A 27,719-nucleotide genomic window follows, 5' to 3' on the forward strand; every position below is an offset into this window, starting at 1 on the left:
CAGCCCAGAGCCTGATGTGGGGGTTGGAACTCAAGAACCTTGAGATCCTGACCTGAGCTGAGATCAAGAGTCAGATGCTTAACCCACTGAGCCCCCCAGGCGCCCCCACTGTAGTTCCTATAAAAACAGTTACTGAAATGTAATTCACACACTATGAAATCCACCCTCCTAAAGTGTACCGTTGAATGGGGCGTGCAGCCATCACCAGGACCTAAGTTGTACCATGATTTGTTACAGCAAATTTGAGTCCCTTGGTGAACCGGCCAGAACTTCTACGTGAAAGATTTGGGGGAAGGTTGGCGTGTGTGTGTGTGTGTGTGTGTGTGTGTGTGTGTGTGTGTGTAACAGACGGCAAGTTTTGGAAGAGTACAGAGATGCCAGGGCCCGCAGGGTGACAGAAGGCTCCTGCAGGAGGGCACCATTTCCGGGTGCGGTGCGAGCAAAGGCCTGGAGGCAGCGATGGTCCCGTGTGCCCGCTGGCCCGAAGCAGCCTCTCTGGGTGCAGGGGAGAGTCCGGGGCGGAGGTGAGCGGCCAGGCAGGAGGCCGAGGGTAAGTCAGTCCGCGGCACCCCGCCCCCGCGACAGGCCATCCGCCGGCTGAGGCTTGAGGGTGCCCGGCGTGGGGACAGTCGCCTGCGGAGCGCGGGAGCGAGGCGCCGCGGGGGCGCGAGCAGGTTACCGACCCTGGGCCGTCCCAGGGCTAAGGTCCGGGGATCGGTGCCCGCGGGAGCACTCAGCCCAGCACCCGCCGCTTCCGAGTCGGCGCCGCAGACCCGGGTCTTCACCGGGAGGATCGCGAACGGGCCCCGCTTTCGTGCACACCGCGTGCAAGTGTGCCAGCGCGTGGCCGCGCGCGTGGGCGAGGTGCAGGGGCGGCGAGGTCTGCGCGGAAGAAGCGGGAAGGACACGCGGCGTGCGAGCCACCGCCCCCCCCCCCACCCGAGACAGCCGGCCGAGTGGCCGCATTCGGACGCGCCTCTGCGCGATCAGGTGCGCGGCGGCGCGCAGGTGACGCGCCCTTCCCGGGTCGCCCGGGTAACCCGGCCGGGTCTTCCCCAGGCCGTGGGCCCCGCCCCCCGGCCGCCCCTCGGGGCCGAGCCTGGGCGGGATCAGCGCGGGGGCGCCCGGGGCGGCGGAGCCACAGTCCCAGCGAGCGCGCGCCAGAGCCCGGGGCCTGGAGCCGACGACCGTAAGGGGCGCGGGCTGGGGGGCGGACGCGTCGGGGGGCGACTGGGGGCGCGCGCTGGGAGGACGGGTGTCGGGGCGCGGTCCCGGGGGGAAGAGTGGGTGTGGGGGCGCGGTTCCGCGGGGGGCGGGCTCGGGGGGCGGGGGGCAGTGTGACTTACTCTCGCTTCGGGGACCCGCGTCTGCACCCGACGGAGGGCCTGGCGCGCCCATGCCTGCCCCCTCCGTGCCCCCGGGGCTGAAGGGGCGCGGCGCCCCCCCCCCCACCGCCCCGCACTCTCTCCCGAGAGTTCTGCTAACAGGGTGCGTCGCGCCCCGCGGTGAAAAGCACGTGTTTGTCTCTGGACCCCTAAACCCTGCTGGGATCTTGAGTTTGGAAGGCGCTTTCTTGCCTTCGCTGTCCGCCGCCCCCGCCCCCGGGGGGAAAGGGGTGCCTACAGCCACCTGAGGGGACCCGGGCCTGGGACCCAGTTCGCCGTGTGGCCCTGAGTTGCACCCGCCCCTTTCTGAAGCCTAGGCGAGGCGACGGGATCGTGGGGGCAGCGGCTCTAGCAGTGGTCAGTCTTGAAAGCAGTTTGACTTTTTTCTCCACCTGCTCCCTCCCGCCCCCCACCCCGCACCCCCACCCCCACCCCCACCCCATAAGCCTCGGGGTCCGCAAAGCCTGAATGTGCCCTGTGCCCGCGTGGGCAGACACCCCTCCCCCTTTCTAGACTTCCCTCTCCCTGCCCGGGCGGCACCCCGGCTGGGGGGCGAGGAGGCCTGTGCATTCGGGGTCCCTGCTGTCCGTTCAGCGCCTTTGCTCGGATTTGTGAGCTCTGGTGGGAAATTGCTGAGGACACTGGCAAACGCTGTTTCTGTGCCCCTCCGCGGCATCGCCGAGAGCAACCGTTCTCAGGAGGCCTCGGGGGCTCCAGAAAGTAACACTGGCCTCTGCCCCGATGGCTGGAGGTTGTTGCCTGAGCGGGTAGGGGCTGGAGGGCAGAGCCCCACTGGGCCTGGCTTAGTAAGAAGTTCTGGGATTGTTCGGCATGTATCCCAAACGTCCGCACTTGGAGGGCCATGTGAGGACACTCTTGTTTCCCTGAGGAAGCTGGACTGTGCTCAGGGGTGCCTTCTGCCCTGGGCGGGGGGCTCAGCAGGGAACGTGGACTCACTGGGCTCCCAGGTTTGCTGGGGAGAGGTGGACGATAAACTAAACTTGTAAAATGTAGAGTACGTGTGCCGTCGGGTGTAGAGCCCTGGAAGAGGGAAGGGGGGTGTCCGATGAAAGGGATGCCTCGTCTGAGAGATGGTGGTTGAATGACCCCGAGGAGTTGGGAGTGGCCGGTTGCCGTCGGGGATGACAGTGCACCGGGCTGAGGGAAGAGCGGGAGCAAAGGCCCTGTGGCAGGAGCAGTCCTGGCATGGATGAGCTTTAGGTCTGTTTGCTGCGGGCGGGCCTGGCTGCCAGCAGTGTCCTTTGGTGTGAATGACCTCTTGCATAAACTGAACCAGGTTGAGAGCGAGAGGACTCAGAACTTCTGAACCTTTGCTGCCTCTCCCCGACCGCCCAGTTCCAGGAACGGGAGGAGCTCCACGGCCAGTAACTGCTCAGCAGGGCGGCCGAGGTGCTCCGACCCACGTGCTCCCCTGTGCCTTAGGCACTCTGGCCAGACCGGCCTCGGGGAGCAGGGTGCCTGCCGGAAGTGACCGAATGCCCTTGGGCAGGGGGGGCCTTTCGAGAAGGAGCACTGGCCATTGCAGGAAGCAGAGCACCTCCCCCAGGAGCCTCCCGCTCACGTCCGGGCACCAGCTGGAGCTCGCAGGGAGCCCCCCCCCGCCGTTGATCCGAGAGCCCAGCTTGCACAGGCTTGGTCATCGCTCACCCGACAGCTTTGACTTCCCTCCCGGGCTCCCGGCCCAGGCCCAGGCCCCACTTCTCCACCCTTGAGCGGATGACACAGAGCTGGGCTTAGGGGAGAAGCGAGGGCCGGGGGCGCCCGGCCGGCTCAGTCCGTAGAGCGTGTGAGTGTTGATCTCGGTCGGGGCCGTGAGTTCGAGCCCCAAGTTGGGTGTGGAGGTTACTTACAAATAAAATCTTAAAAATAAATGAACGAGGGAGATCTAAGCGTGAGCGGGTTGCCACCGCCGAGGGGGGAGCCCAGAACATACCCACCCGGGGCTGGGTGTGCAGAAAGAGCAGGTGCGTGTTGGTTCGGGGGGGGCCCCCCTGGATCGCATGCCCCAAACCCACCTCTGCAAGGGCCCTAGAGCCCATCACTAGTGATTGGAGGGAACGCAGCGATGTGGACAGAGAACTGGTGTGGAGAGAAGAGCGGGGTCATGCACTGGCCGGGCCGAGACGTCCCCTGCCCGGGCCTGGTCCGGGGACGCAGGAGGACGGGCCGAGACGTCCCCTGCCCGGGTCTGGTCCGGGGACGCAGGAGGCCGGGCCAATCTATCTGCAAGGCTCCTCGTGGCTCCAGTGGGTGGTGACTGTGTGGTTAAGTCCAAACTGATCATCAGGGAAGGAAATTTGTAGGCGGGGTGCGGTCGGTTCAGATGGGGCCAGCGTGGGCTTGAAGCCCGTGCCAGGCTTGAAGCTGAGGGCAGCTTCAAGGACAGTGAGGGCTCCGGCCCCAGGGTGCGGGGCAAACCCTGGGACAGAGGGCAGGGACTTCAGATCGACACAGAAGTGTCACTGCCCAGCCCGGCGGGCCTCCTGGGGACAGCGGGGGACTGCCGGTGGGTGTTCTTGGCCTGGGCCTGGCCCTTTAGGAGCAGACGCTCCCGGGTGCCATGGGGACAAGGTGGGGTGCAGCAGGGAGAAGGCCTCCCCCCGCACAGATCCCCCAGAGCGCCCAGCCACCCGCTGCCCTGAGGAGGGAGAAGTGGTTGGTGCTCCAGGAAATCCTCCCTGGCGCCCGTGAGAGGACCTTGCGATCCCATCCCTGCTTACATAACGTAACACAGCTGAGCCAGCCAAGTTCAAACTGGTGTTTTTGCTTCTGCTGAGGTGTGTTTACCTTGCCAAGGGAGGTCCTAGTTCATCGTTTCTTGACTCCTGAAGGCCTGGCCGACGCCCCTCCCCCCAGCGGGGCTCACAGACCTGAAGTGGCCCCCCCCATCGTCCGTGTCCGGCGGCTGGGGACACGGTCCCGCTGCAGCTAAGCCTCCCCCTCTGAGGCCTCGCTGGAGGTGCTTGCATTTCGGGAACAAAAGGGCTCTTCTGTCTGAGGAGCTCAGAGATGTTCCAGAAGATTCCATAGGAGGAACAGGAGGTCAGGTCAGGAACAGGGGTTTCTGCTGCCTTTGGGGAGGCCGGGTAAACTGCGTTCAGGGGTCTTCTTGGGGCTTCTGAGCCGGTGGGCTCAAGAGAACGGCTTTGCCCGAGCTTCGTTTTTGTGAGTCTCTTTAAAACAGAAGGAACCAGCCCTCACTTGTCGGGGTTAGTGGGTGTTCGAAGAGCCTTCCCTCCCAGGGCTTCTCCCCGCTTCCTCGCAGAAGGCCGTGGTGCCCAGACGGACCGTCCCCGCCAGGGACCCACGGGCGGCCTTCAGCTGGCTGTGTCCTGCCCCCGGAGCCCGGGAGGGCGCAGGAAACCGGTGACCAGGAACAGGAGGCCCGGGTGGGCCTGTGCCTTCCCTGAGGGCCACCACCCCGGGCAGCGGGGACTTGGCTTTTCCCTAGGGGACGGGCGCCCTTGGCCTCACTGAGTGGTGATCCTCCCATGTGTTCCCCTTCTTGTCGGGACTGGACAGACGGGGCCTTCTGGAAAGTAAGAGAAGCGCTTTGGTTCCGGGACCAGGATCAGTCCGGTCAGTGACCAGCACAGCTCGGGGAAGTCTGAGTCTCTTACCAGGTTTTAGGGGGGTCGGGGGAGGGGGGCAAACAGATGTACTTTCCGGCTTTCCAGGTTTTTTTTTTGCCTGTGGGAGGACCTGCTTGCTAGGCCACATTGTCTCCGCAGGAGCTGACGGGCCCTGCCACCAGGTGCGGGAGGGTGACCTCGTCCCCCTCACCCGGCTCCGGTCCCCGCCCTCCCACAGAGGCAGGGCTGTTTTGTCCACCAGGACCTTCGATGGAGTTCCAGAAGTCGTTTTTGGCTTCTGCGACTTTTATTCCTTTTTGCTGCCCAGACTTTGCCGCAAGCAAACTAACCCCAGGCCCAGAACATTCCCAGACACCGGACCCCGGGCCCGAGGGGCCGCCCTACGGGAAGCACAGAGGCCCTTTCGCTGCCGTCCAGACAGGAAGGTGGCTTAGGTTCCTCAGCCAGGGCCCAGCCAGCAGCGCTCTCTGGTTACACAGCCCTGAGGAGGCGTCCTGGGCCCGGAGCACATTGGTCAAGGGCTGGCTGAGCTGGGGGGCGAGGGCGGCAGAGTGAGGTCAGCGCTGGGAAGGAGATCCGGGGTGCTCGGCCGGGCGCCACCTGGCCCGCTACCTTTATCCTCGGGAATCGGAGTCTTTTCTCTGCTCAGAGATGCCAAGTGCCGAAACCCCACGGAGCACAGCGCTCTTTCCTCGAGGCGGCGAGCCGTGGTCCGCTCGGGCTCCTTTTCTTGTCACTTAAAACCGATGGACAACTGAGCCAGGAGACAGAACAGGGTCTCAAGTGACTCCCTGGGCGCGAGCCCCCAAGCCCCTCCTCGCATCATTCAGCTTCAGGCCCGCGTGGAAGGCTGCGTAGACGAGCCTGGGGAGGGCTCGACTCGGGCCGGCCGAGTCCCCCCAGAGGTGCCGGGGGCCTCTAGCCCAGCCGGGTGGCCTCCCTCCTCCCACCGAGGCCCCTGCAGCAGGTGCTGGGCGTCCCTCGCTTTCTGCCTTCCGCCACCCTGGGCTTTGGGGCTCATGTTCCCCGGGTCCCGCCTGCTCTTTCCTCTACAGAGACCACCAAGCTTCCTGTCGTGGTCCCAGCAGCACATGTCTTCAGGGAAGGTTCCCTCGGCCTCCGCCCCCTCTCACCCACCTGTCGCGTTCTCGGGATTTAAGTGCAAAAGTGAATGCCCAGGGCGCCCGGGGGGGCTCAGTCGGTTGGGCGTCCGACTTCGGCTCAGGTCATGATCTCATGGGTCGTGGGTTCGAGCCCCGCGTCAGGCTCCGTGCTGACAGCTGGGAGCCCGGAGCCTGCTTCGGATGCTGTGTCTCCTTCTCCCTCTGCCTCTCCCCTGCTGCTGGCACTCTCTCTCTCAAAACTAAATATTAAAAAAAAAACAACAACCTTTTTTAGCGAGTGCCCGTGTGGGGGCACCACCCCTTGACCGAGGTAACTCCTTGAATCCCCAGCTCAGCAAGGCCTGGACAAGTGGGGCCACCAGCCTGAAGTCATGTGGCTGCCGAGTGGCAGGAGCACAATTGGAGGCCAGAGGTTGGTGCCTAAACACCGGCCGGCTGACCCCTGGCTCCCTGGACGCCCCTGTAACACCAGCAACACAAGTCCTGTCTGTCTGTCTGTCTGTCCACTCAGGCGCAATTGGAGAGTCGGGTTGGGGGGCGAGGGGTCTGCCGGAGCGTCCCCTCCAAGGCAGCTGTATGTCCCTTCACTGCGGCCCAGAGCAGGGCCCCCCCCCCACCAGGAAGCCTGCACCACCCCCACCCCCACCCCCACCCCGTTTTTACTTCTCTATTATTCTGCTTTGTGGTTGCCTGCAAACTGCATTTTCCCTTCCCTAGGGGCTTGGCTCTGGGCTGTTCTTTCTCCCAGGGCTTGGCTCCCGGCCTGGAGGAGGTAAACAAGGCCCTTGTCGTGGGCAGGGGTGCAGGGCCCATCCCGCCTCGCCCATCTTGAGTCCCCGTCCTCGTCTGGCCACTGGGGTTCCGGGGAAAAGGCTGTGGGGGCAGAGGGGGCGCGGTCCGGACGTCCTCTCCCCCTCCTCTCTCCCCTCTTCCCCCCATCTCTCCCCCTCCCCCCCTCCCCAGGCTTTCCCGCTCTGTCTGGGCCAGCTGCCACCAGACCCAACAGCGAGCAGGGATGGCGTCGGGGAGCCCCTGGGAGCCGTGCGTTGGCGGCAGGAGGGCGGGAGGCTCCCTGCTCCGCCGCCTTGGCAGGCCCGCCCTGGCTCCGAAGGGAAACCATCTGCTTTTCCCTTTCCGCTGGATGTTCCTTTGCCTTCCTCCAGAGAGGTGTGGGGAAGGCGGCGCGGGGCCCGGGGAGGCACACACACCCCTGCGCCCCACTTTCTGTCTGGCTCGCCTCCCCCGTTCTCGCCCTGCCCCGCAGTGTGCTGTCCAGACAGACCTCCCCCAGAAGGAGCCGAGGCCCTTGCTCCCATGTGAGTCTGAGTCACTGGCAGGAAACCCTCAGGAAGCAGGGCAGAAGGCAGAGGCCTCCTGTGCCCAGAGCTGGGCCCTCCCGGCCTCTTTTCTCGAAGAAGAGCCCCGGATGCCCGGCCCCCACCCCGGCCAGTACAGGTGCGCTCAGAGCTGGGCTTAGCTGGTCTGAGGGTTCTCGCACCTGCCTGGGTGTGAGGCCGGGGGAGGGGCGGGGGTCTTTGAGGACAGGCTGGCAGGACTCCCCACTAGTGTTCAGCAAGGTCCAGAGTCTGAGCCTCATCTTCTGGATCCCAAATCCTGATATCTGCCGGCCACCGGGCACCCTGGCTCTCCAGTCTTCCTTCAGGGGGAATTTGCCAGAACACCACCTCCCACCTACTCAGCCTTCTCCCTGCATCCCACGGCCCGTGTCTCAGAATAGTCTAAGAAGTAGATGATATATATAACTCCTCAAGGAGAATTCAGCCATCTTTCTGGGCACGAGCTCTGGAAATTTTCAACATTGTCAGTGAAAAATTTTTTATTTTGATTTATTTTTTGACGTTTATTTATTTTGAGAGAGAGCGCGGGCAGGTGCGGATGTGTGGCCAGGGGAGAGGCAGAGAGAGAGGGAGACAGAGAATCCCAAGCAGCCCCCGCGCCGTCAGCACAGAAGGACGCGGGGATCGAACTCACGAACCGCAAGATCGTGACCTGAGCTGAGATGAAGAGTTGAGACGCTCAAGCCACTGAGCCACCCAGGCGCCCCTCGAAGAATTTTTAAATTCATTCTTTCAGCAGAGATTTTCTGAGCATCCAATACGTGCCAGGTGCCGGGGACCAGCGGGGAGCCAGAGAAGACATGGCCTCTACCCTCGGGGAGCTTACTTCCGGGGTGCGGTGGGAGGGTGGGGGCGATATTGCCGCAGGACCTTGAACAGATGTGACCGTGACTCGAGCTAGGGGTGGGAGGCGCACAGAGCTGAACTAGGTCACGGGAGGCTGCCCGGAGGAGGGACGCTGCATTTGAAATCTGAAGGATGAGCAGGGGTTCAGGAGCTGAGGGGAGAGGGTGCTCCCCCACCGCAGGAGGGCGAGGAGGGGAGGGGTGGGCGGGTCAGAGAGCACAGGCCCTGAAGGGTTAACCAAGCATCTCGCTGTTTCAAGGACAGCAGGAAGCTGTCCCGGGGTTTACACCAGGGATGTGCAAGATCAGGTTTGTATCTGCAGAAAGTCACTCTGGCCACAGGGCACGCTGGGGGCGGGACAGGGAGGCAGAGCACGTGTGAGGGGACAGGACAGGGCCTTTGCTCTGCTCCAGGGGAGGCGGCCGTGCAGGTGGATTGAGATCGACTTTGGAACTTGCCGACTGATTGGCTCCACGGGGGGTGGAACGAAGGAGGGGGTTTCAAAGACGTCGCCTGGGCTCTTGGCTTGCCATTCGGGGGGTGGGTAGTGCCCGCGACAGCGAGGGAACCCCGAAGGAGACAAATTCAGGGGCCCAAGGTCACGGTGCGATCGCAGACGCGCGAGGAGGGGATGTTGAGATGCTCACGAGCAGGGGAGGCGGCAGGGGGCTGCTGGGGTCTTGGTGGGAAACACGCACCTGTCTGTCTGTGCAGGGGTGACGGCGGGAGCCACGTTCGCGGAAAGGGTGGCCCCATTCGGACACAGGTTCTCTGGCGCCCCAGCCAGCTTCGTTGTTGACCCACTGGTTTCCGGAGGCCTGTGGGTTTCCAGATCGTCCTTTTTACCCCCCCCGACGGGTCGCTAGAAAGTCACCCAGCAGGATCCCAGCCACAGCGGCTCAATTGGTCTTGTGTGGAGAGGGCGTCTGACGCACTGTGGAAGTGGGGCCGCAGGAAGGCCGTCGCCCTTCTGGTCTTTCCCCTTTAAAAAATAAAATTTAAAAAAAAAAAACCCATAAAATAATCCCTCCTCCGAAGGGGCACAGGTTCGTTCTGTGACTCAGTCACAGCGCATTTCATCCCCAACCGGTGGCCAGTCTTCCCCTTCTACCGAGAGAACGGGGAGACACCAGCTGCGGAGGCCACATGGTATGTAAACAGAGGTCAAGGTTCCGCAGAGAGAGGCCCCCTCCCTGCCCCCAGGGCTGGGGCGGGCGGGGCAGGGGCCACTGGTGTTTTGCATTCTGACACCTGTCAGGAAGTGGATGGGTGGAGCCTGCAACTCTGGATCCCAGGGTCGTGAGGTCGAGCCCCACGTTGGTTACCTAAAAATAAAATCTGTAAGAACCGAAAGGACAATTTTGAAGGCTGAGCATTTGTTGTTGAGAGTTTGTCCACGGGGAACTGGATATATTATTTCCCCCCCCCCCTGACTTTTTTCAGTTAGGATGATGTTAAGGTTTATATAATAGAAAACTCAAAGCAGCGGTGGCTCAAACAACGTAGAAATGTGTTTCCCTGTCACCCAAAGGAAGTTTAGGAGTAAGTCGTCCCGCGGTTAGCAGGAACCCATTTTCCATCATTGTCCTGGTGAAAACCTCATGGCCCCAAATGGCTACCAGAGTCCAGGCATCACACCTATGCCCCAGGAAGCGTGAAGGGGGAAGGGCAAAAGGTACGTGCTTCCCAGCCGAGTCCAGGCTCTTTCCAGTCTTCCACACACGGGCAGGATCCATGCACCGTTGTGCACGTTGTGCACTGCACAATCTTAGAGGATGCCACGCACGTCATCCTCTAGATGTATGTAGATGTACGTACAAGTGCTTTCTGGCAGATGGCAAGGAGGCATCCTATGACAAAAGCAGCAGATTAGGTTAATTTTCTGGCAGCGTTTTGAAGAATGGGGTCTTTTCCTAATTCACACGGAGGTACTGTCTGGGCCACGAGCGGGGAGGAGGGGGGGCTCCGCCCCAAATACACTTACAGCTCTTTGTCAGCACCTAATCGCCCCTTCAAATCCTCAGCTCGATGCTAAGCTGCAGGGAGCACCAGGAAATGCAGTGTTTAGCTGAGCTTTGCCAACAACAACAACGATTCCCTCCATTCGATTCCATCGCGAGGAAGGAAGGGGCCAATTTAGCCGCCAGGCTCAGCCACCCCGTGTCTCAACCCGAGGGAGCGTTTGGGGAGCGGCCGGGGTTAGGGTGCCGAGTTTTGAGGAACTTGCCCAGGCCCCCTTTTTCTCACACAGCCATGCCGTGCTCCCCTCCCCAAGTGCCCGTCCTCGCCTCGCTCCGGAGTCTTGGCTTGTAATTTACAGGAGGGCCATCCGAATGGCAAACCCGATTTCTGAGTTAAAACTCCCGGCTTCATCATGCAAAAGGAAACCGCGTACAAAGGAGGTGAGGTAGAGACCCGTCTCGGCCGGTGCAGGTAGAAATGGAAAGAGTGAGCCCCGGAGGTCCCAAGTGTCCACACCTGCGCGGAACCCGGATGTAGATCCCAGAGGCTCCTTGCTTACACGGCGCACTGTCTCCCGGCCTCGTAAATCCCTGTTTATCCTTAAAACTCCGCTCCCCGCTCATCCGTGCAGCCTTTGTGGCCGACTTAACCACTGCCGCGTTTGCACGCGTCTCCTCGTCTGTGTAGACGGCTGTCATCACTTGTTCATCTGTCTGCCCTGTCCTACCAGAGCATGAGCTCCTGCGGCACAGGGCTGTGACCCACCTCCTGTGCCTGCAAAGGGCCGGGCTCACGGTCACAGCCACGCGGTGACCGCCGAACCCGCCCGTGGTCCCACGAGCCAGTTTGCGTTTCCCCTCCCGGGGCCCCGATCCGAATCTCTTACCTGAAAAGAACGAGTGACTTCTGGTGCCTTCCAGACCGCATTCAACTTACAAGAGTTGACTTCGGCTTTTAGGACCAAGCCTCAAATGAGGTGTACATACGGTTTTGAAGCTTGTATTTTTGCCCCGAGCCTAACAGAAATACCGCCTTCGGTGAAACTCCGAGGCCGACGTTCCGTTTACCGGCGACGGGAAGCACCTGCCTGGCTTGACCTCCTGCGTTTAGAGCCGTTACCTTGTGGCAGTCAGGCTCCGAACCCTCAGATATCGCCGAGTAAAGAGTCAGAACCCGGGCGGGGCGGGGGTCGCAGTCAAGGGCCGGCGTGCAGGCTCGGGAGGCCCGTGACCACGGCCACCCCAGGCTCCCCACGGGGTGTCCCCGCGGCGGTGACCCCGTGCACCCCTGAGTTGTGTCCCGCACCTGCCCGAGCCTGGCTCCTCGGGTGTCTCTGGCCCAGGCGACACACGGGCCTGTGCCCCCTGCACACTGTCATCGCGGTGAGTGCCGGGCCGGGCCCCACCACCAGAGGAAACTCCACGCTGCCGTCTCGTGGCCCTGACAGTGGCCTTCCTTTAGGAACGGTCTGCGGGACGTGCCGTTTTGTGTCTGGCCCGTTCGGTGCGGACCGTTGGGGGCCCCCCTGCGTGGACGGATGGCGTCGGGGACGTTTCTAGGTGTGGGGCTCCCCACCTACAGCTGCTCGGTGTGGCGCACCCTCGGGCACCTTCGGGCTGGGTCTGCGCCTCGGGGCGAATCGCGGAGTCCTCACGTTTGTGAATGTCGAGTTCTAGTAGATTCTGCCAGTGCTCCGGAGAGGTGGTGGGGAAGTCTGCTGCTAGATGTTGATTTCTCCTAGCTTCTCTCTAGGAGTGACCGCCACTACGGTTCCGACGGTGCCCTCCACGTGCCCTTGCCTCCTTAAAGGGAAAGGTCTCACTTGAGTCTCCTGGTGGCAGGGCTGAGGCCTCCCCAGCCTCCCCGCCTCCCCGCGTCAAGCTGGGGTGATGGCCGCACTGTCTGTCATACACAAAAAATCACCAGATCGAACACTCTAAGTGGGCGAATTATATGGCCCGTGAATTATGCCTCGATAGAGCTGTTTTAAAAAAAAAGCTGAGGGCTCCTGGGGGGCTCAGTGGGTTAAGGGTCCGCTCAGGGCATGATCTCAGGGGCGTGGAGCCTCCTTTAAAAAAATACAACTGGGGGGCGCCTGGGTGGCTCAGTCGGTTAGGCGTCTGACTTCAGCTCAGGTCACGATCTCGCGGTCCGTGAGTTCGAGCCCCGCGTCAGGCTCTGGGCTGATGGCTCGGAGCCTGGAGCCTGCTTCCGATTCTGTGTCTCCCTCTCTCTCTCTGCCCCTCCCCCGTTCATGCTCTGTCTCTCTCTGTCTCAAAAATGAATAAAAACATTAAAAAAATAAAAAAATAAATAAAAATAAAAAAAATAAAAAAATACAGCTGAGCCGCGTGGCCGTGTTCGGGCCCCCAACGCTCCCCGGGCCCAAACCGGGTGCGCCCGGCCCCTGATGGACACCCTGGGGACAGGCCCCTCCCAGAGACAGCCAGGGGCGGAGCCTCAGGAGCCCAGCATTCCTGGGGGTGGGGGCGCGCGCACACACGCGCGCGCGCGCACACACACACACACACACACACACACACACACGAGGGTGGAGAGAAGCTTCCAGAAGCGTGGAGCAGAAGGCCCCTTAGAAAAGCAAGAGGCCTCAGAAGTGCAGCCCCAGCATCCAGGGCCGCGAGAGGCCACCCTGTGTTGGTATTTTCCCAATTCGGTGGATGAATGCCACAGCTCTTGTCTTTTTCCTGCTGGTTTCTGTTTCTTCCACGTGCTCAGACTCTTCTTTCACAAGTTCCCGCAGTGGGGGGCTGGGTGGGAGGGAGGGTGGGGGTCAGGGTCTCGGCCGGGGGTGGGGGTGGAGGGGGGTCTCTGCACTGACGGGCCCTCCTCGCTCCTGCAGGAATCATGTGGCTGGAGATTCTCCTCGCCTCAGTGCTGGCCTTTGTCGTCTACTGGTTTGTTTCCCGGGACAAGGAGGAAACGCTGCCACTAGAAGATGGGTGGTGGGGCCCCGGGGCGAGGCCCACGGCCCCAGAGGACGAGAGCATCCGCCCTTTCAAGGTGGAGACGTCAGACGAGGAGATCAAGGTGAGGCCCCTTCCCCAGGCGGGGCTGAGCCGAGGGGAGGGCGGGGACGCCTGGCTGTGTTCCCCGGGGAGGCTGGGAGTGGGGTGCCCTCCGCTGTTCTCACACCGGCCAGGGGCACATCCTACAGAGACGTGCCCAGCCCGCCCCGTGCCCACCCCGTCCCCCTCTGCCCACCCGCCCCTCTGCTCCTCCCTCCCCTGCCCAGAGCCCGGCAGCACCAGGTGGGCAGGGGGTGCCAGCTGGCCCTGGGCGCGGGCATCACGGGTCACAGACAGCAGCTGCTCTCCCCTCCTCCTCTCCCTCCTGCCACCCTGGGGGTGAGTTTAGCCAGAGAAAGCGAGCAGGTTGTCATCAGGGCCTGGGCGGGGGTCCTGAGTGAGACGCAGGGCCGTGGTGACATCAGATGCTGGGCAGGCATTGGTAACGCGCCTGCTCTGTGACAGCTGTTCGAGGCCCCATTCAGTCCCCGTAGGAGGCAGGACCGTCGTTCCCTCTGCAGGTGCAGGAATTGAAGCTTTTTACCCAAGGTGACCGAGGGTGAGCAGGATTTGAACCCAGGTCCCTCAGCTCCAGAGCCCAGCCCCCACCCTGCACGCTGGAGTCAGCTGGGACGTGACCAGGGGGGTGTGCTGCCGTGGGAGCTGGGCCAGGAGGGTGACCCGGACGTCCCCTCCCGTTCTGAGCTCGTCGGAGCACGTGTGCGTGCAGGCACGGGCTGGGTGCTCGGAGAAGAGAGGGGCCCTCCCTCCAATAGCTCCTAGTCCCGTGGCTGAGAAAGGAAGGTGCACAGAGAAAAGGTAGCTGAGAGATGAGCAGGGGGTACGTGCTTTCACAAGTGCCCAAGTCGTGAGATTTCCGAGGAGGAAAAGAGTACAGAGCAGAAACTGGGCTGCGCCCAAGAGAAACCAGGCTGAGGATAACGCCTTTCGTGGGTTCCTAGACTTGGAGTCTAAAACGTCCGGAATCTGGGAGCCCGGGGTGCTATGGAGGACACCGAGGGGGCCCGGGCTGGTCCCCTGGCCTCGCCTGCTAGGCTCACACCTTCCTTCTCTCCCGGTCTGTCATCTTATCCCAGCCGAGTTACGGCGTATCGTTCAGTGCTGTGTACCCGCGTCCGCAAACCACAGCCCTGGGACAGATCTGTCTGCCCCCCCGGGTTATACAGCCCCCGTGTTAAGAATAGCCTTTACATCTTTAAAATGGCTGAGGACATAACAAGAATAATGTCTCGTGACCCGTGAGAACCACCTGGCCTTCAGACGTCAGTGTCTGCGAATAAAGTTTTACGGGAACACAGCCGTGTGCATTGGTCCGCGCGGTGTCTGTGGCTGCGTCCACGCTGCGAGGACAGAGTGGGCCAGCTGCAGCTGGAAAGGGCCTAGAACGTTCATAGTGCCTGGCCTCTTACAAAAAAGTGTGGCGGTCCCCGCCAGAGGTCAGCCTAGGTCCGTTAAAGATGCATGTAGCGGTGATGCACTTAAAAACAAAGAGGAGATATACGGGTGACGTCGAGGGTGAAGGACACAGCTTCGGGAACAGCTGCGGTCATGGGAAACGAGGTGCCTTCTGGGGAAAGCGGACGACCCCGAGGGCACCTGTGGCGGACCCGGGGCACCTCACCCTCCCCGAGGGACTTGGCTTCGCCTCCCCTGTCACAGTATCTGGCCGCTGCGGGTCTGCTCGCCTTCTGGAAACAAACCTTCTGTGCTCTGCCCCACCCACCCCTCTCTCCCTGGGGTCCTGCATTTCGCTCCAGGACTTACACCGCAGGATCGACGGGACCCGTTTAACCCCACCTTTGGAGGACAGCCGCTTCCATTATGGCTTCAACTCCAACTACCTGAAGAAGATCCTCTCCTACTGGCGGAATGAATTTGACTGGGGGAAGCAGGTGGAGATGCTCAACAGGTACCCTCACTTCAAGACCAGGATCGAAGGTATGTTCCCCAGACGCCAGCGGGAGAGGGGTGTGCGTCTCAGGAGCGGCCTTGTAGCTGCCGGAGGGGCCCCGGACCCAACTTAGGATCCAATTTCTGGTCCTTGGGGTGTATTTACGGGCTGACCTCACTGGGGCAAAAAGGATGCAGAGTCCCCACGAATCCAGTGGGCTTTAGAGCGAGGCAGGAAGACACGTCAGTAATTTGAAAGCCAGAGATACGCAGAATCTGGTCCGCCGCTCCGTGAGGGTTTGGAGTCCGTGACGCCGTGACTGCTCAAGGGCGCTCGGTCCGGCGGTCAAGTCCTGAGAACGATTGCCCTCCCTGTCTGCGGCTTGAGACCTGGCGTCCTGCCGCTGTGGGACGCCGCTGTCCCTCGGCATCACCTGGGAGGTCCCTTCCCGCCCAAAACTGTCTTGGCAAGGTGACCTCAAGATCATTTGGGGTGAGGGAATAGTTTCCTGGGCGGAAAAGCATTTTCCCCCAGTTCTGCTGAGAAGTAACTGACGCCCATCACCGGGTAAGCGTGAGGCGTGGGGCATGATGGTTTGATTGACATCTGCTGTGAAGTGATCGCCTGGGTGGGGGGAGAGGGGGTGTGGGGGGGGTTCAGCTCACATCCAGCTTCTCCTGCAGAGACGATACGAGGAGAGAACAAACTCCTCTCCCCGTGTTGAGCTCTCGGGACTTACCCTGAACCTCCCTACGTACCCACAGCAGCGCCAGCTCCCGTCACCAGGCTGGACGGACGCCCCCAGGGCTCACCTCGACCTGGGGTGTGCACCTTCTGACCCCTCCCTCCGGCTCCCCCGCCCCCACCCCTCCTCTGGTCTCTTTTTTCTACGATTTCGGCTTTCGTTTCGTTTTAGATCCCACACATAAATGAGATCACGCGGTATTTGTCTTTTTTCTGTCTCTGGCGTGTTTCACTTAGCGCAGTGCCTTCAAGGTCCACCCATGTTGTCATAAATGGTAAGGCTTCCCTGGGGCGCCTGGGTGGCTCAGTCGGTTGGGCGTCCGACTTCAGCTCACGTCACGATCTCACAGTCCGTGGGTTTGAGCCCCGCGTCGGGCTCTGTGCTGACAGCTCGGAGCCTGGAGCCTGTTTCGGATTCTGTGTCTCCCTCTTTCTCTGACCCTCCCCTGTTCATGCTCTGTCTCTGTCTCAAAAATAAATAAACGTTAAAAAAAAATTAAAAATAAATAAATAAATAAATAAATGGTAAGGCTTCCTCATTTTTTTTTTTAACTTTATTTATTTATTTTATTTGCTTGAGAGGGAGAGAGAAAATCCCAAGCAGGCTCCATGCTGTCAGCACAGAGCCTGACTCAGGGCTCGAACTCATGAAACTCAAGGTCAGGACCTGAACCTGAAATCAAGAGTCAGACACTAACTCGCTGAGCCACCCAGGCGCCCCCAAGGCTTCTTCGTTTTTAAAGGCTGAATAGTATTCCATTTATATTTATAGAGAGAGACCACAACTTCGTTATCTATTCATCTACTGATGGATACTTAGGTGGCTTCCTTGTCTTGACTACTGTAAATAACGCTGCAGTGAACGAGGGTGCATCATCATCATCATCATCATCATCATTTTTAGAGAGAGAGGGAACCTGCGAGTGAGGGAGAGGGGCAAAGGAGGAGAGAGAGAATCTCATGCAGACGCCATGCTCAGTGCAGAGCCCAACCCGGGGCTTGATCCCACGACCCTGGGATCGTGACCTGAGCCAAAATCGAGAGTCAAAATCTCAACTGACTGAGCACCACCCAGGTGCCCCCGTTATCTTTTTATATATATTCCCAGAAACGGAATTAGTGGACCATATTTCACTTTTCAGTTTTTGAGGGATCTCCATCCTGTTTTCTAGAATGGCTACACCAGTTTGCATTCCCACCAGCCAGCAGTGCACGAGGGTTCCCCTTTCTCCACATCCTCACCAACACTTGGTATCTCTTTTTGTCTTTAAAAAAAAAGCTTATTTATTCATTTTGAGAGAGAGCAGGGGTGCCCCTTTTTTGATCATGGCCATTCGACAGGTGTGAAGTGGTATCTCAATGTGGTTTTAATTTGCATTTCCCTGCTGATGAGTGATGGTGAGCATCTTTCCATGTGTCTGTTGGTTGTTGTCTGTCTTCTTTGGAGAAATGTCTATTCAGGTTCTTTGCCCATTGTTTTAATTGAGTTATTTGTTTTTCTACTATTGAGTTGTTAGGAGTTCTTTATGTACATTGGATACTAATCCCTTATCAAATGCATGGTCTGCAGTTAGTTTCTCCCGTTCCCCAGATGGCCTTTTCGCTTTGTTGATGGTTTTCTTTGCTGTGCAGAAGACTTTTAGTTGGATGTAGCCTCCAAGAAACTATCATCAAGACCCACGTCAGAGAGCTCTGTGTCTGTTTCCTTCTGGAAGTTTCATGGTTTCAGGTCTTACATTTAAGTCTTTGATCCATTTTCAAGTTCATCTTTGTGAGTGGTGTGAGGTAGGGGTCCAGTCTCATTATTTTCCATCTGACCATCCAATTATCTCAGCGCCATTTACTGAAGAGACTGTCTCCTCTCCATCGAGTGTTCTTGGCTCCCTTGTCAAAGCTTAGTTGACTGCATATGCCCAGGTTTATTGTGATTCTGTTCCGTTCATCTGTTGGAAACACTTATTTTAACCCCAGAACGATTGATTGATTAATTGATTGATTGATTTAGAATGCTTATTTACTTATGTTGAGAGAAGGAGAGAGCAAGCAGGGGAGGGACAGAGAGAGAGGAAGAGAGAGAATCCCAAGCAGGCTCCACACTCAGTGGGGAGCCTGACATGGACCTCTAACCCATGAACCGTGAGATCATGACCTGAGCCAAAATGAAGAGTCAGACACTCAGTTGACTGAGCCCCCCAGGCGCTCCTTGGAACAATTTCAAATTTACAGAAAAATAGTGAGGACGGTACGGGAAGTTCCCCTGTACCCACTCCCAGTTTCCCCTTACTGTTAACCTTAGTCTGGTACATTTGTTACAAGGAATGAACCAGTACTGATATGTTAATACCTCCACTAAAGTCCATACTTTATCCAGATTCCCTTAGTGTTAAAAACATCTTTACTTTTTAAAAAATTTTTTATGTTAATTTATTTTTGGTGGGGAGGGGCAGAGAGAGAGGGAGACACAGAATCCAAAGCAGGCTTCGGGCTCTGTGCTGACATCTCAGAGCCTGGAGCCTGCTTCGGATTCTGCGTCTCCCTCTTTCTCTGCCCCTCCCCGCTCATGCTCTGTCCCTCTGTCTCTCAAAAATAAATAAACATTAAAAAATAATAATAATAGGGGCACCTGGGTGGCTCAGTCGGTTAAGCGTCCGACTTCAGCTCAGGTCACGATCTCGCGGTCTGTGAGTTCGAGCCCCGCTTCGGGCTCTGGGCTGATGGCTCGGAGCCTGGAGCCTGCTTCCGGTTCTGTGTCTCCCTCTCTCCCTGCCCCTCCCCCGTTCATGCTCTGTCTCTCTCTGTCTTAAAAATAAACGTTAAAAAAAAAATTTTTTTTTTAAATAATAATAATAATAAAATAAAGACTGAACAACACAGTGTCCACAGACAATGGGATATGGCTCAGATTTCCTCAGTCTTCACCTAATGTTGTATTTCTTTCCCGGGACCCCATCCCGGACACCCCATTACGCTTTGTTTCCATGTCTCCCTAGGCTCCTCTGGACTGTGACAGTGCAGACTTTTTACAAAAGGCTCACAGATCCTAACTTGCCTTGAGCCAAAATAGAACCCTACGTACATTCTATTTTGGAACGTGGTTTTCCACTTGACAACACATCCCGGGGTCCTTCCGCGTTGCTGAATGCACTCCTATTCGGGGGCGCCTGGGTGGCTCAGTCGGTTCAGCGGCCCACTTCGGCTCAGGTCACGATCTCGCGGTCCGTGAGTTCGAGCCCCGCGTCGGGCTCTGTGCTGACAGCTCAGAGCCTGGAGCCTGTTTCGGATTCTGTGTCTCCCTCTCTCTGACCCTCCCCCGTTCATGCTCTGTCTCTCTCTGTCTCAAAAATAAATAAACGTTTAAAAAAAAATTTTTTTTTTTAAATAAAAAAAAATGAATGCACTCCTATTCATAGGAGACCTTACCTCCTTTGGAACATACTGCACGGCGTGCGGTTATTTCGAATTCAGATTGTCACCTTTTCATCTGAGTGTAAAGTTAGGGAACACCCACTCATTCGCGCCCGTGCTGGCGTGCGCACGGCGGTCCTTGGAAGCTGTCCCCCGGGAGGGGACTGGTGGCTGGGGGAAGGGCCGAGGCCAAGGCTGACTGTTCACTGTTCCCTTGTATCCTTTTTGAATTTTAAATATTTGAATTTTATTTTCTTGCTTTTTATGTTTATTTTAGTTTTGAGAGAGACAGAGCACGAGCAGGGGAGGGACAAAGAGAGAGGGAGACCCAGAATCCAAAGCAGGCTCCAGGCTCCGATCTGTCAGCACAGAGCCGGACGTGGGGCTCGAGCCCACAGACGGCAAGATCATGACCTGAGCCGAAGTCGGACGCTTAACTGACTGAGCCGCCCCAGCGCCCCTAAATGTTTGAATTTTAAAAGCGAAGGGGTGCCTGGGCGGCTCAGTGGGTTGAGTGTTCGACTCTAGGTCACGATCTCACGGTTTGTGGGTTCGAGCCCCGAGCCGGGCTCTGTGCTGACGACGCAGAGCCTGCTTGGGATTCTCTCTCTCCCTCTCCCTGTCTCTCCCCTGCTCACACGTGCTATCTCTCAAAAATAAATAAATGAACTTTAAAAAAAAAAAAAATGAAGACAGATGTTAAAAATCAAAAAGGAAGCCCTCCTTGTTTCCCGGCAGGTCTGTGGAGCCCCAGGCACCCCAGACCCAGGCTGCGGGCTCAGAATCCGGGAGCAGAGCTGGGCCCGGGCCTGGCGGGTGGCGAGGGGCCTGGAGGGGGGTGTCCTGGCCCAGCACCCGCCGGGACAGAGGCTGGAGGCGAAGGGACAAGGGCCCTGAACCTCGGCCTCCCTGTGATCAGCAATGCCGTTGTCTCTGGAGGCCCTGCCTCACCCCCCGAGGGAGGCCCAGGTCTCCTTGCAGAACAGGGAAGCCGGCACAGAGGCTGGAGCCCGGGGGTAGGGGCAGAGAGGACCCCAGAAAGTTCGGGGCGTGAGGGTCGAGGACGGCAGGCAATGGAGAGGAGGGAGGCCCTCTGGGACCACCCGGGCTGGGGAGCCAGGGGAAGACTCTCGAAGGCTCGCTGGGCCCGGGCCAGGCCACCAGCGCGGGGACGAGGCCCGCGGCACCTGGGTGCAGCCACAGCAGGCCGCTGTCCGGACGACTCAGTGTTTCGTGCTGTGACGTCCTGGGGAACCCCGAGGTGGTCCCGGGGTCAGGCGGTTTCCGGGAAGGGAACAGCCCTTTAATAGCTCTCGCCTCTGGGTTTTTAAACATCCAGGCACCCCTTAACTTTTTTTTTTAAGTTCATTTATTCATTTTGAGAAAGAAAGAGTGTGAGCAGGAGAGGGGCAGAGAGAGGGAGACACATAGAGATGACTTACAAAAATAAAATCTTGGGGCGCCTGGGTGGCTCAGTCGGTTGAGCGTCCGACTTCAGCTCAGGTCATGATCTCGCGGTCCGTGAGTTCGAGCCCCGCGTCGGGCTCTGTGCTGACGGCTCAGAGCCTGGAGCCTGTTTCGGATTCTGTGTCTCCCTCCCTCCCTGCCCCTCCCCGGCTCGCACGCTGTCTCTGCCTCTCAAAAATAAATAAACATTAAAAAAATAAAGAAAGACAATATCTCCGATGCCTGCCGGCCTGACTGTGCTCGTCTCCCCAGGGCTGGACATCCACTTCGTCCATGTGAAGCCGCCCCAGCTGCCGCCCGGCCGCACCCCCAAGCCCCTGCTGATGGTACACGGCTGGCCCGGCTCCTTCTACGAGTTTTATAAGATCATCCCCCTCCTGACTGACCCCGCGAACCACGGCCTGAGCGAGGAGCACGTGTTCGAAGTCATCTGCCCTTCCATTCCTGGCTACGCCTTCTCGGAGGCAGCCTCCAAAAAGGGTATGGGGGCTGCGGGGGGCGGTGTGGACCAGGCCTGCCCGCCAGGCGGGGAGCCAGCACACCCTCTCGGGCTCTGAGGCGGGCGAGGAGCGGTGGTGACCCACGCTGGCCCCGGGGCCCCGACTCCCGTGCCCTCGGGAGCTCCCCGCATCTGGGCCCCGGGCTGTCCCGGGCCAGCGAGGCTGACCGAGCCCCACAGGAGCACACTGGTGTATGGCCTGAGCCCATCGCGCCCTCGCTGCTTGGCTGTCCCCTCGCTGTCCCTCCCTGCCACGCGGACGCCAGGCTCGCTCCCTGCGGGGCACTGGCCGCGGCCTCGCCACCACCGTTGGGCCCCGGGACGCCTCCTCCCCTCCTGTGAGCTGCTGTCACCCTAGCGGGGGGCAAGAGGGGTGTGAGGAATTTCACAGGAGCCCAAGAGGACCCCACGAGTGACTTCCTGTGACTCTGTTCTCCTTCCCTCCCAACCAGGCTTGAATTCAGTGGTCACCGCCAGGATCTTTTACAAACTGATGCTGCGGCTGGGCTTCCGGGAGTTCTACATTCAGGGCGGGGACTGGGGGGCCCTGATCTGCACCCACATGGCCCAGATGGTGCCCAGGTGAGTGTGCGTGTGCACAGCCCCCGCGAGGTCACTGTGTGCGCGGGGGCGGCGGGATCTGCCTGCGGGGGGCCACCGGGCGGGGTGTCTGTGGGCCCAGGGGGAGAGGACGGAGGGGCCCCTGTCACCCAGCCGCGCCCAGAGCTCTTTGGTGTGGATCCTCTCCGTTCGGTATCACACGGGGTTGGTGACGCTGGGCCAGGTGCCCAGACAGAGAGGGACAGATAGAGGAGGGGAACGTCAGAGTGGACCCTTCTGGTGGCCTGAGCCCTGGGAGAAGCCAGAACTTTCTGGAAACTCTGTATTTCCCCCTCCCCAACGCCTCCCTCCTCCTGCCGGCCTCCCCCCACCCTTGCCCTGGCCCTGGCCCTGACGCCAGCCTCACCGGGGCCCGCTCTCTGCCCTCACAGCCATGTGAAAGGCCTGCACTTGAACATGGCTTTCATTTTAAATGGCCGCATCCTGACCCTCTTCCTGGTTCGGCATTGCCCGAGGCTCTTCGGTTTCACCCAGAGGGATGTGGAGCTGATGTTGCCCTTCAAGATTTTCTACAGACCGCTGCGGGAGAGCGGCTACATGCACATCCAGAGCACCAAGCCCGACACCGTGGGTGAGCCGGCGCTCGGGACACGGCGGCCAGGGCGGGGGTCACGCCCCTTCCATCCAGCCGGGCGCTGGGGGGGGGGGGGGAGCTCACCCGCCCCAGAAGCCGCGCTCCAGGGGTGCACACCTCCTGGGAGGGACCTGAGCTCTTTCTTAGGCTGCGTGTCTCCGCTGAGGTCACTTGAGGTCGATTGTCCCAGACGACAGCTTGAGCTGAATGCCATGTGCACTGGCTTTGACCCCTGACCCCTGGACTCTACGAGCCTGAACGGAGCAGGAAGCCTGGGGGCCCGGCAGCCCCAGGACCGTGGGGGGTGGAGGGGGTCGTGTCCATTTGTAACAGATCCCCTATTTTGGACGTTTAGGCTGCTTCTTACTTTTCACTGATCAGAGCGTATAGACCAAAAGCCCCACCTTTTCTTTTTAAATGTTTATTTATCGTGAGAGAGAGTGAGCAGGGGAAGGGCAGAGAGAGGGGGAGACAGATTCCTAAGCGGTCTCTGCACCATCAGCACACAGCCTGATGTGGGGCTTGAACCCGCAAACCACGAGATCATGACCTGAGAAGTCAAGTCGGACGCTTAACCGACTGAGCCACCCAGGCGCCCCAACCCCACCTTTTTTTTTTTTTTTTTTTTAGTTAGTTTATTCATTTATTTTAATGTTTATTTTTGAGAGGGGAGGGGGAGAGAGCGAATCCCAAGCCGGCTCTGCGGTGTTCGCACAGAGCCTGAGGCGGGGCTCAAACTCACAAACCCTGAGATCATGACCCGGGCTAAGATCAAGAGTCTGACGCTTGACCAGCTGAGCCACCCAGGCGCCCCCGGGTCTATTTATGTATGCAGGTAATCTCTACACCCAAAAGGGGCTCCAGCTCGCGACCCCGAAATCCAGAGTCGCACCCTCCACCAAATGAGCCGACCGGGTGCCTCTGAGACCCCACCTTTTAAAAAACAGCATTCATACAGATCTCGCTTGTGGACCTCCCCGAACACAGGACGCTGCCCGCGTAGTGGGTGGGGTCCCAAGAAGCCGTGAGGGTGTCCCCCTTTTACTCAGATCGGGATTCCAAGGCCAAGGGTTAAGTAGACGGGGTGTAGAGCACCCCAAGAGTTGGGGCAGAGCCGTGCTCCGACCTGGGCGCCGCCCGGTGGGGCCCGCAGCACCCCGTGCCCTGACGGCCAGCTCGCGGGTCCCGGGCCTGTGTCACTCCCCGCCTCTCCCCTCGCCAGGCTGCGCTCTGAACGACTCTCCCGCGGGCCTGGCTGCCTACATCCTGGAGAAGTTTTCGACCTGGACCGATTACGAGTTCCAACAGCTGGAGGACGGGGGCCTGGAGAGGTGAGCCCCCCACCCCCGCCCCGCCAGCCGTGGGCCCGCGTCCCGGCAGCCAGCGTCCCTCCGGCCGACGGCCAGCACCTTCCACTCACTGCCGGATGCTCCTCAGACCCTCACCTCGGTGAACGCGGCGCCAGGTCCTCCGGATGAGGAAGCGGACAGAGGTCCAGCGACTGGCTCCGGGCCTCGCCGCGGAGGGGTCAAGACCAGGGTCTAGCCCTTGAGAACGTCCATGCTCCATTTGCTAAATAGCACCCCCGCCCCCCGGGATCAGGGGGTCCAGAGGGCAGCGATCACCCGGGGTCCCCCCGCTCTGAACCCAGGAGAGCCCGGCATCGTGGCCACCTGACCGTGTGCCCCGGGGAAGGCAACCCTGGACGCTGCCTCAGAAAGACTGGGGAAGCTTCTGAGGCTGCAGCCTCTGCTACCCGGCCAGCCCTGACCCGGCTTCTGCAGCATCCATCCCTGTCTTCGTTACTTCGGGGGCACGCAGAGCGCCGGACTCCGTGCCGGTGTGGGAGCAGAGGGAGAGGGGGCTGGCTCCCTCCTCGGGCGCGGGGACCGTGTCTAGGCCATGCCGGGCACGCAATCGACAAATCTGTAGTGGACGGATGAGCTCTGAGAGACCGTCCAGAGAAAGGAGGCTTTGCCTTGTCTGAGGGGCGGGGCGGAAATGACTGGGAGAATCTACTGGATTTGGGCTTTGAGGGATGAGTAGGAGTTTGCCGGCGGACAGGGTGGAAGAAGGGAATTTAGGCGAAGAGAAAACACCAGGTGCTCCTGGAAAGGCTGGCTCGGCAGAGGCCTGGAGGCGGAGAGCTGGGCAGGCGCAGTGACGCTGCGGGGCCTCCCCCCGCGAGGGGGGCAGGCAGGGCATCGTGGGGTCGGTGTGAGGGAGGTGGCAGGGGGGGCGGAGGAGGGGTGCCTCGAAGTACGCATGTGCGCGTGCACTTGCGTCCGTGAGCGTGTGTCCGAGAGGGGCTGGGCACAGAGCACACTTCTGTCCCGGACGTGCTGGGTGCCAGGTGCCCACTGGGGAACGGGACTGACATCTGAGCCTGGGGAGGGGTCCAATGGGAGGAAATGACCCTCTCTGTGCTCGGGGAAATTAACAGTTGGCATCAGCGCAGGTGGGGCAGCATCGGGGGGTGCTGGGGGAACCCCTGGCTTACTGGCTGCTTACTGGGAGGGGGACGGAGGGAGGTCTGGGAAGATAGAACGTAGTGAGAAGGGTGAGTGTGGATGGAGAGTTGCAGCGTCGGGGGGGGGGGGGTGCCGAGGCATGGGGGAGGGGTGGGGCGGGGGAGGGGAGGGGAGGCAGAAGGCAGGCCCGGGTGGCATCGGACGGCAGACCGTGGGCAGGGGAGGGAGACTTGGAGGCGGATGGAGGGATCGGGCCCCCCGACAAGGAAGCTTAGATCTCCTAAGCCCCCAGGACTGGAATGGAGCAGGGAAGGCCCGAGGGGAGCTCTGTGCAGACTTGGGTTCCCTCAGGGAGGCTGGCGGGGTGGGGGCTGTGGGTGGCACGTGGCCATGGGGACGCACCGAGGGTTGGGACCCGTCCCCAGAGCTGGAGTCCCCTGGGGTCTGCGGACCAGCAGGTGGGTCTGGGTGGCCGAGGGCACTGGCAGGGCGTTGTGGGAACGAGAGGGGACAGGGTGGGAAGCTGGCGGGTCTGTGCGCAGTGGATGTGGGGTTTCTAGGGTCAAGAGGACCAAATGGCTCTTTCCTCCCCAAGGGTGGAGCCCCGCAGCCTGGGTGGGGTCCCCCTGCTCAGCAGTCCCAGCCTGAGTGTGTGTGTGTTGAGGGGGGGGGGTCTGCACAGGGCCCCATGACTCCTAGGGTGACTCACTTGGCGGGAAGCTTGTGGGTAATGCCAGGCGCGTCCAGGGGCTCCAAACGCTGCCTGGAAACCCCGTCCTGCCCAGGCCCCGGCAGGGGCGAGCCCACCTGGGGATGGTCCTCGAGGGCCAGAGGTGGGCAGCCACCTCCGGGCACCCGGTGGTGACCAGCCCAAAGCCCCTGGGTTCGGTTGTCCTCACCTGCTGTTTCCTGCCCAGGTGGGACCGCTCTGGGGGTGGTCCGGGGTGCGGGCGGCCGTGAGGGCCAGCGGAACCTGCCTCATGCACGGTCCGCATGCCGCGTCACCTGCCATCACGGTGGCTGGTGACCCTGGGCGGAGCCTGCCTGTGCCCCGGTCACAGTGATGTCTGAGGGGGGAAAGCAGGCAGGCCCGGAGGCTGCCCTCTGGTGCACCCGGGGCTCAGCGGCCGTCTGGTTCTGCTTCCGCAGAAAGTTCTCCCTGGACGACCTGCTGACCAACGTCATGCTCTACTGGACAACTGGCGCCATCACCTCCTCCCAGCGCTTCTACAAGGAGAACAGGGGGCAGCTCTTCAAGCAGGATCGGTAAGCCTGGCCCAGCCCAGAGGCCTCCAGGGCAGGGAGCCGCAAGACAAGCCGGCCTTGAACCCGAGGGCAGACGCCCAGCGTGAGAACGAATTTGTGGGCAGGCCGGAGGTGCTGGGAGAAATCTTGCGCGTCTAGAGTTAGCTCAGGAAGGGAACGCGGGGCCGGCCCGCTGTGCCACCCCTGCTTCAGGGGCCCCTTGGACCTTCACACGGAGACCCTCAGGTGGCAGCAGAGGGACAGGGGACACCCGTCCCACCTGGCCCTGTTCCCCAGCCTGGCCAGCCCTTCCAGAAAGGCCCTGGGTGGGATGGAGTTGAGGGCGCGGTCACAACCCTGGCTCTGACCTCCTTTCCCCTCCGCCCCGTCCCTGAGCCCCCGCTGTGGGGACAGAAGGGGACCAGGATGCGACGTCGCCTCTCAGGGGATCTCTGTCCCTTCCAGGGTCAAGGTGTCGGTGCCCACCGGCCTGGCCGCCTTCCCGTGTGAGCTGATGCACGTACCGGAGAGGTGGGTGAAGGGCAAGTACCCGAGGCTCGTGTCCTACTCCTACATGCCCCGCGGGGGCCACTTTGCCGCCCTCGAGGAGCCGGAGCTGCTGGCGCAGGACATCCGCAAGTTCGTGGGGCTGGTTGAGCTGCCCTGATGCCACGGGGGTGGCCCCGGGGGCCGAGTCTCCCTCCCCATCAGCCACCCCCTCCCAGTGCGGACCCCCATCCCCCTCCCTTTCCCCCCCCCCCCGCTTCTCTTGGCGAAGGTGTATCCCCACCCCCGCCCCCTCCCCTGCCCGTCCTGGACCCCAAGCGCGCTGCACGCACCCTCCCACACGCAGGTGGATGCCGATAAATGATTTTAGTCCTCAGAGCGGCTGGAACCAGGTGACCTCTGCTCGTCCCGGCCCCACATGGGGTCCCCTCCCAGGAGAGCTGGCAGGCATACGGTCTGGGCTGGGGAAGGAGGCCCCACTCGACCCCCCCCACCGGGTGTCCTGGGCACCTAGAACACCCAGCAGGACCTGAGGCTGGGCGGTGCAGGGGTGGGGTCTCAGGAGGCCTGGGCCACGCCCTGCCCCTGCAGGATGGAGCCCCACCCCTACCCCCTTCCCTGAAGGATGGAGCCCACCCCCCCCCAGCCCCACCCCACCCCTGCCGGATGGAGCCCCAGCCCCAGCCTCGCCCCTGCAGGATGGAGCCACCCCCCGCCCCCACCCACCTACCCTGTGCACAAGGGCCCCCCTGGGCCTCTGGCGCCCCCTGATAGCAGTGGGAGGCTGCTTCTCTGGCAGGTGCCCAGAACGGAGTCCCTGTCCCATGGGGAGAAAAATTTAGGCAAGGGGCCACCTGTCCTCACAGTTTAAGGGTGGTGCCTGGCCCAGTAGGGGCAGACACCCTCTCCTCCTCCCCCCTGCCCCGCTCAGGTTTCCCCCTGGCTCCAGGGCACTGGGA

General features: G+C 60.7%; 1 protein-coding gene across 4 annotated transcripts; it reads left to right on the top strand.

Annotated features, from left to right (window-relative positions):
• Window positions 1-434: 434 nt before the first annotated feature.
• Window positions 435-27,004, top strand: EPHX1 (epoxide hydrolase 1). Of its 4 annotated transcripts, none has more exons than XM_042976390.1 (9): window positions 435-550; window positions 13,150-13,337; window positions 15,094-15,274; window positions 21,096-21,323; window positions 21,795-21,924; window positions 22,335-22,534; window positions 23,760-23,868; window positions 26,158-26,274; window positions 26,719-27,004. In XM_042976390.1, the coding sequence occupies exons 2-9, from the start codon at window positions 13,155-13,157 to the stop codon at window positions 26,918-26,920; spliced, it is 1,350 nt and encodes a 449-aa protein (XP_042832324.1). In that variant the 5' UTR covers window positions 435-550; window positions 13,150-13,154; the 3' UTR covers window positions 26,921-27,004. The 4 variants fall into 4 exon arrangements, with proteins under 4 accessions (XP_042832324.1, XP_042832321.1, XP_042832322.1 ...); XM_042976387.1 differs by lacking the exon at window positions 435-550 and adding an exon at window positions 1,085-1,189; XM_042976388.1 differs by lacking the exon at window positions 435-550 and adding an exon at window positions 4,403-4,453.
• The last annotated feature ends 715 nt before the right edge of the window (window positions 27,005-27,719 follow it).

The sequence above is a fragment of the Panthera tigris genome, chromosome F3 (genome assembly GCF_018350195.1).
Source record: "Panthera tigris isolate Pti1 chromosome F3, P.tigris_Pti1_mat1.1, whole genome shotgun sequence".
NCBI lineage: Eukaryota > Metazoa > Chordata > Mammalia > Carnivora > Felidae > Panthera > Panthera tigris.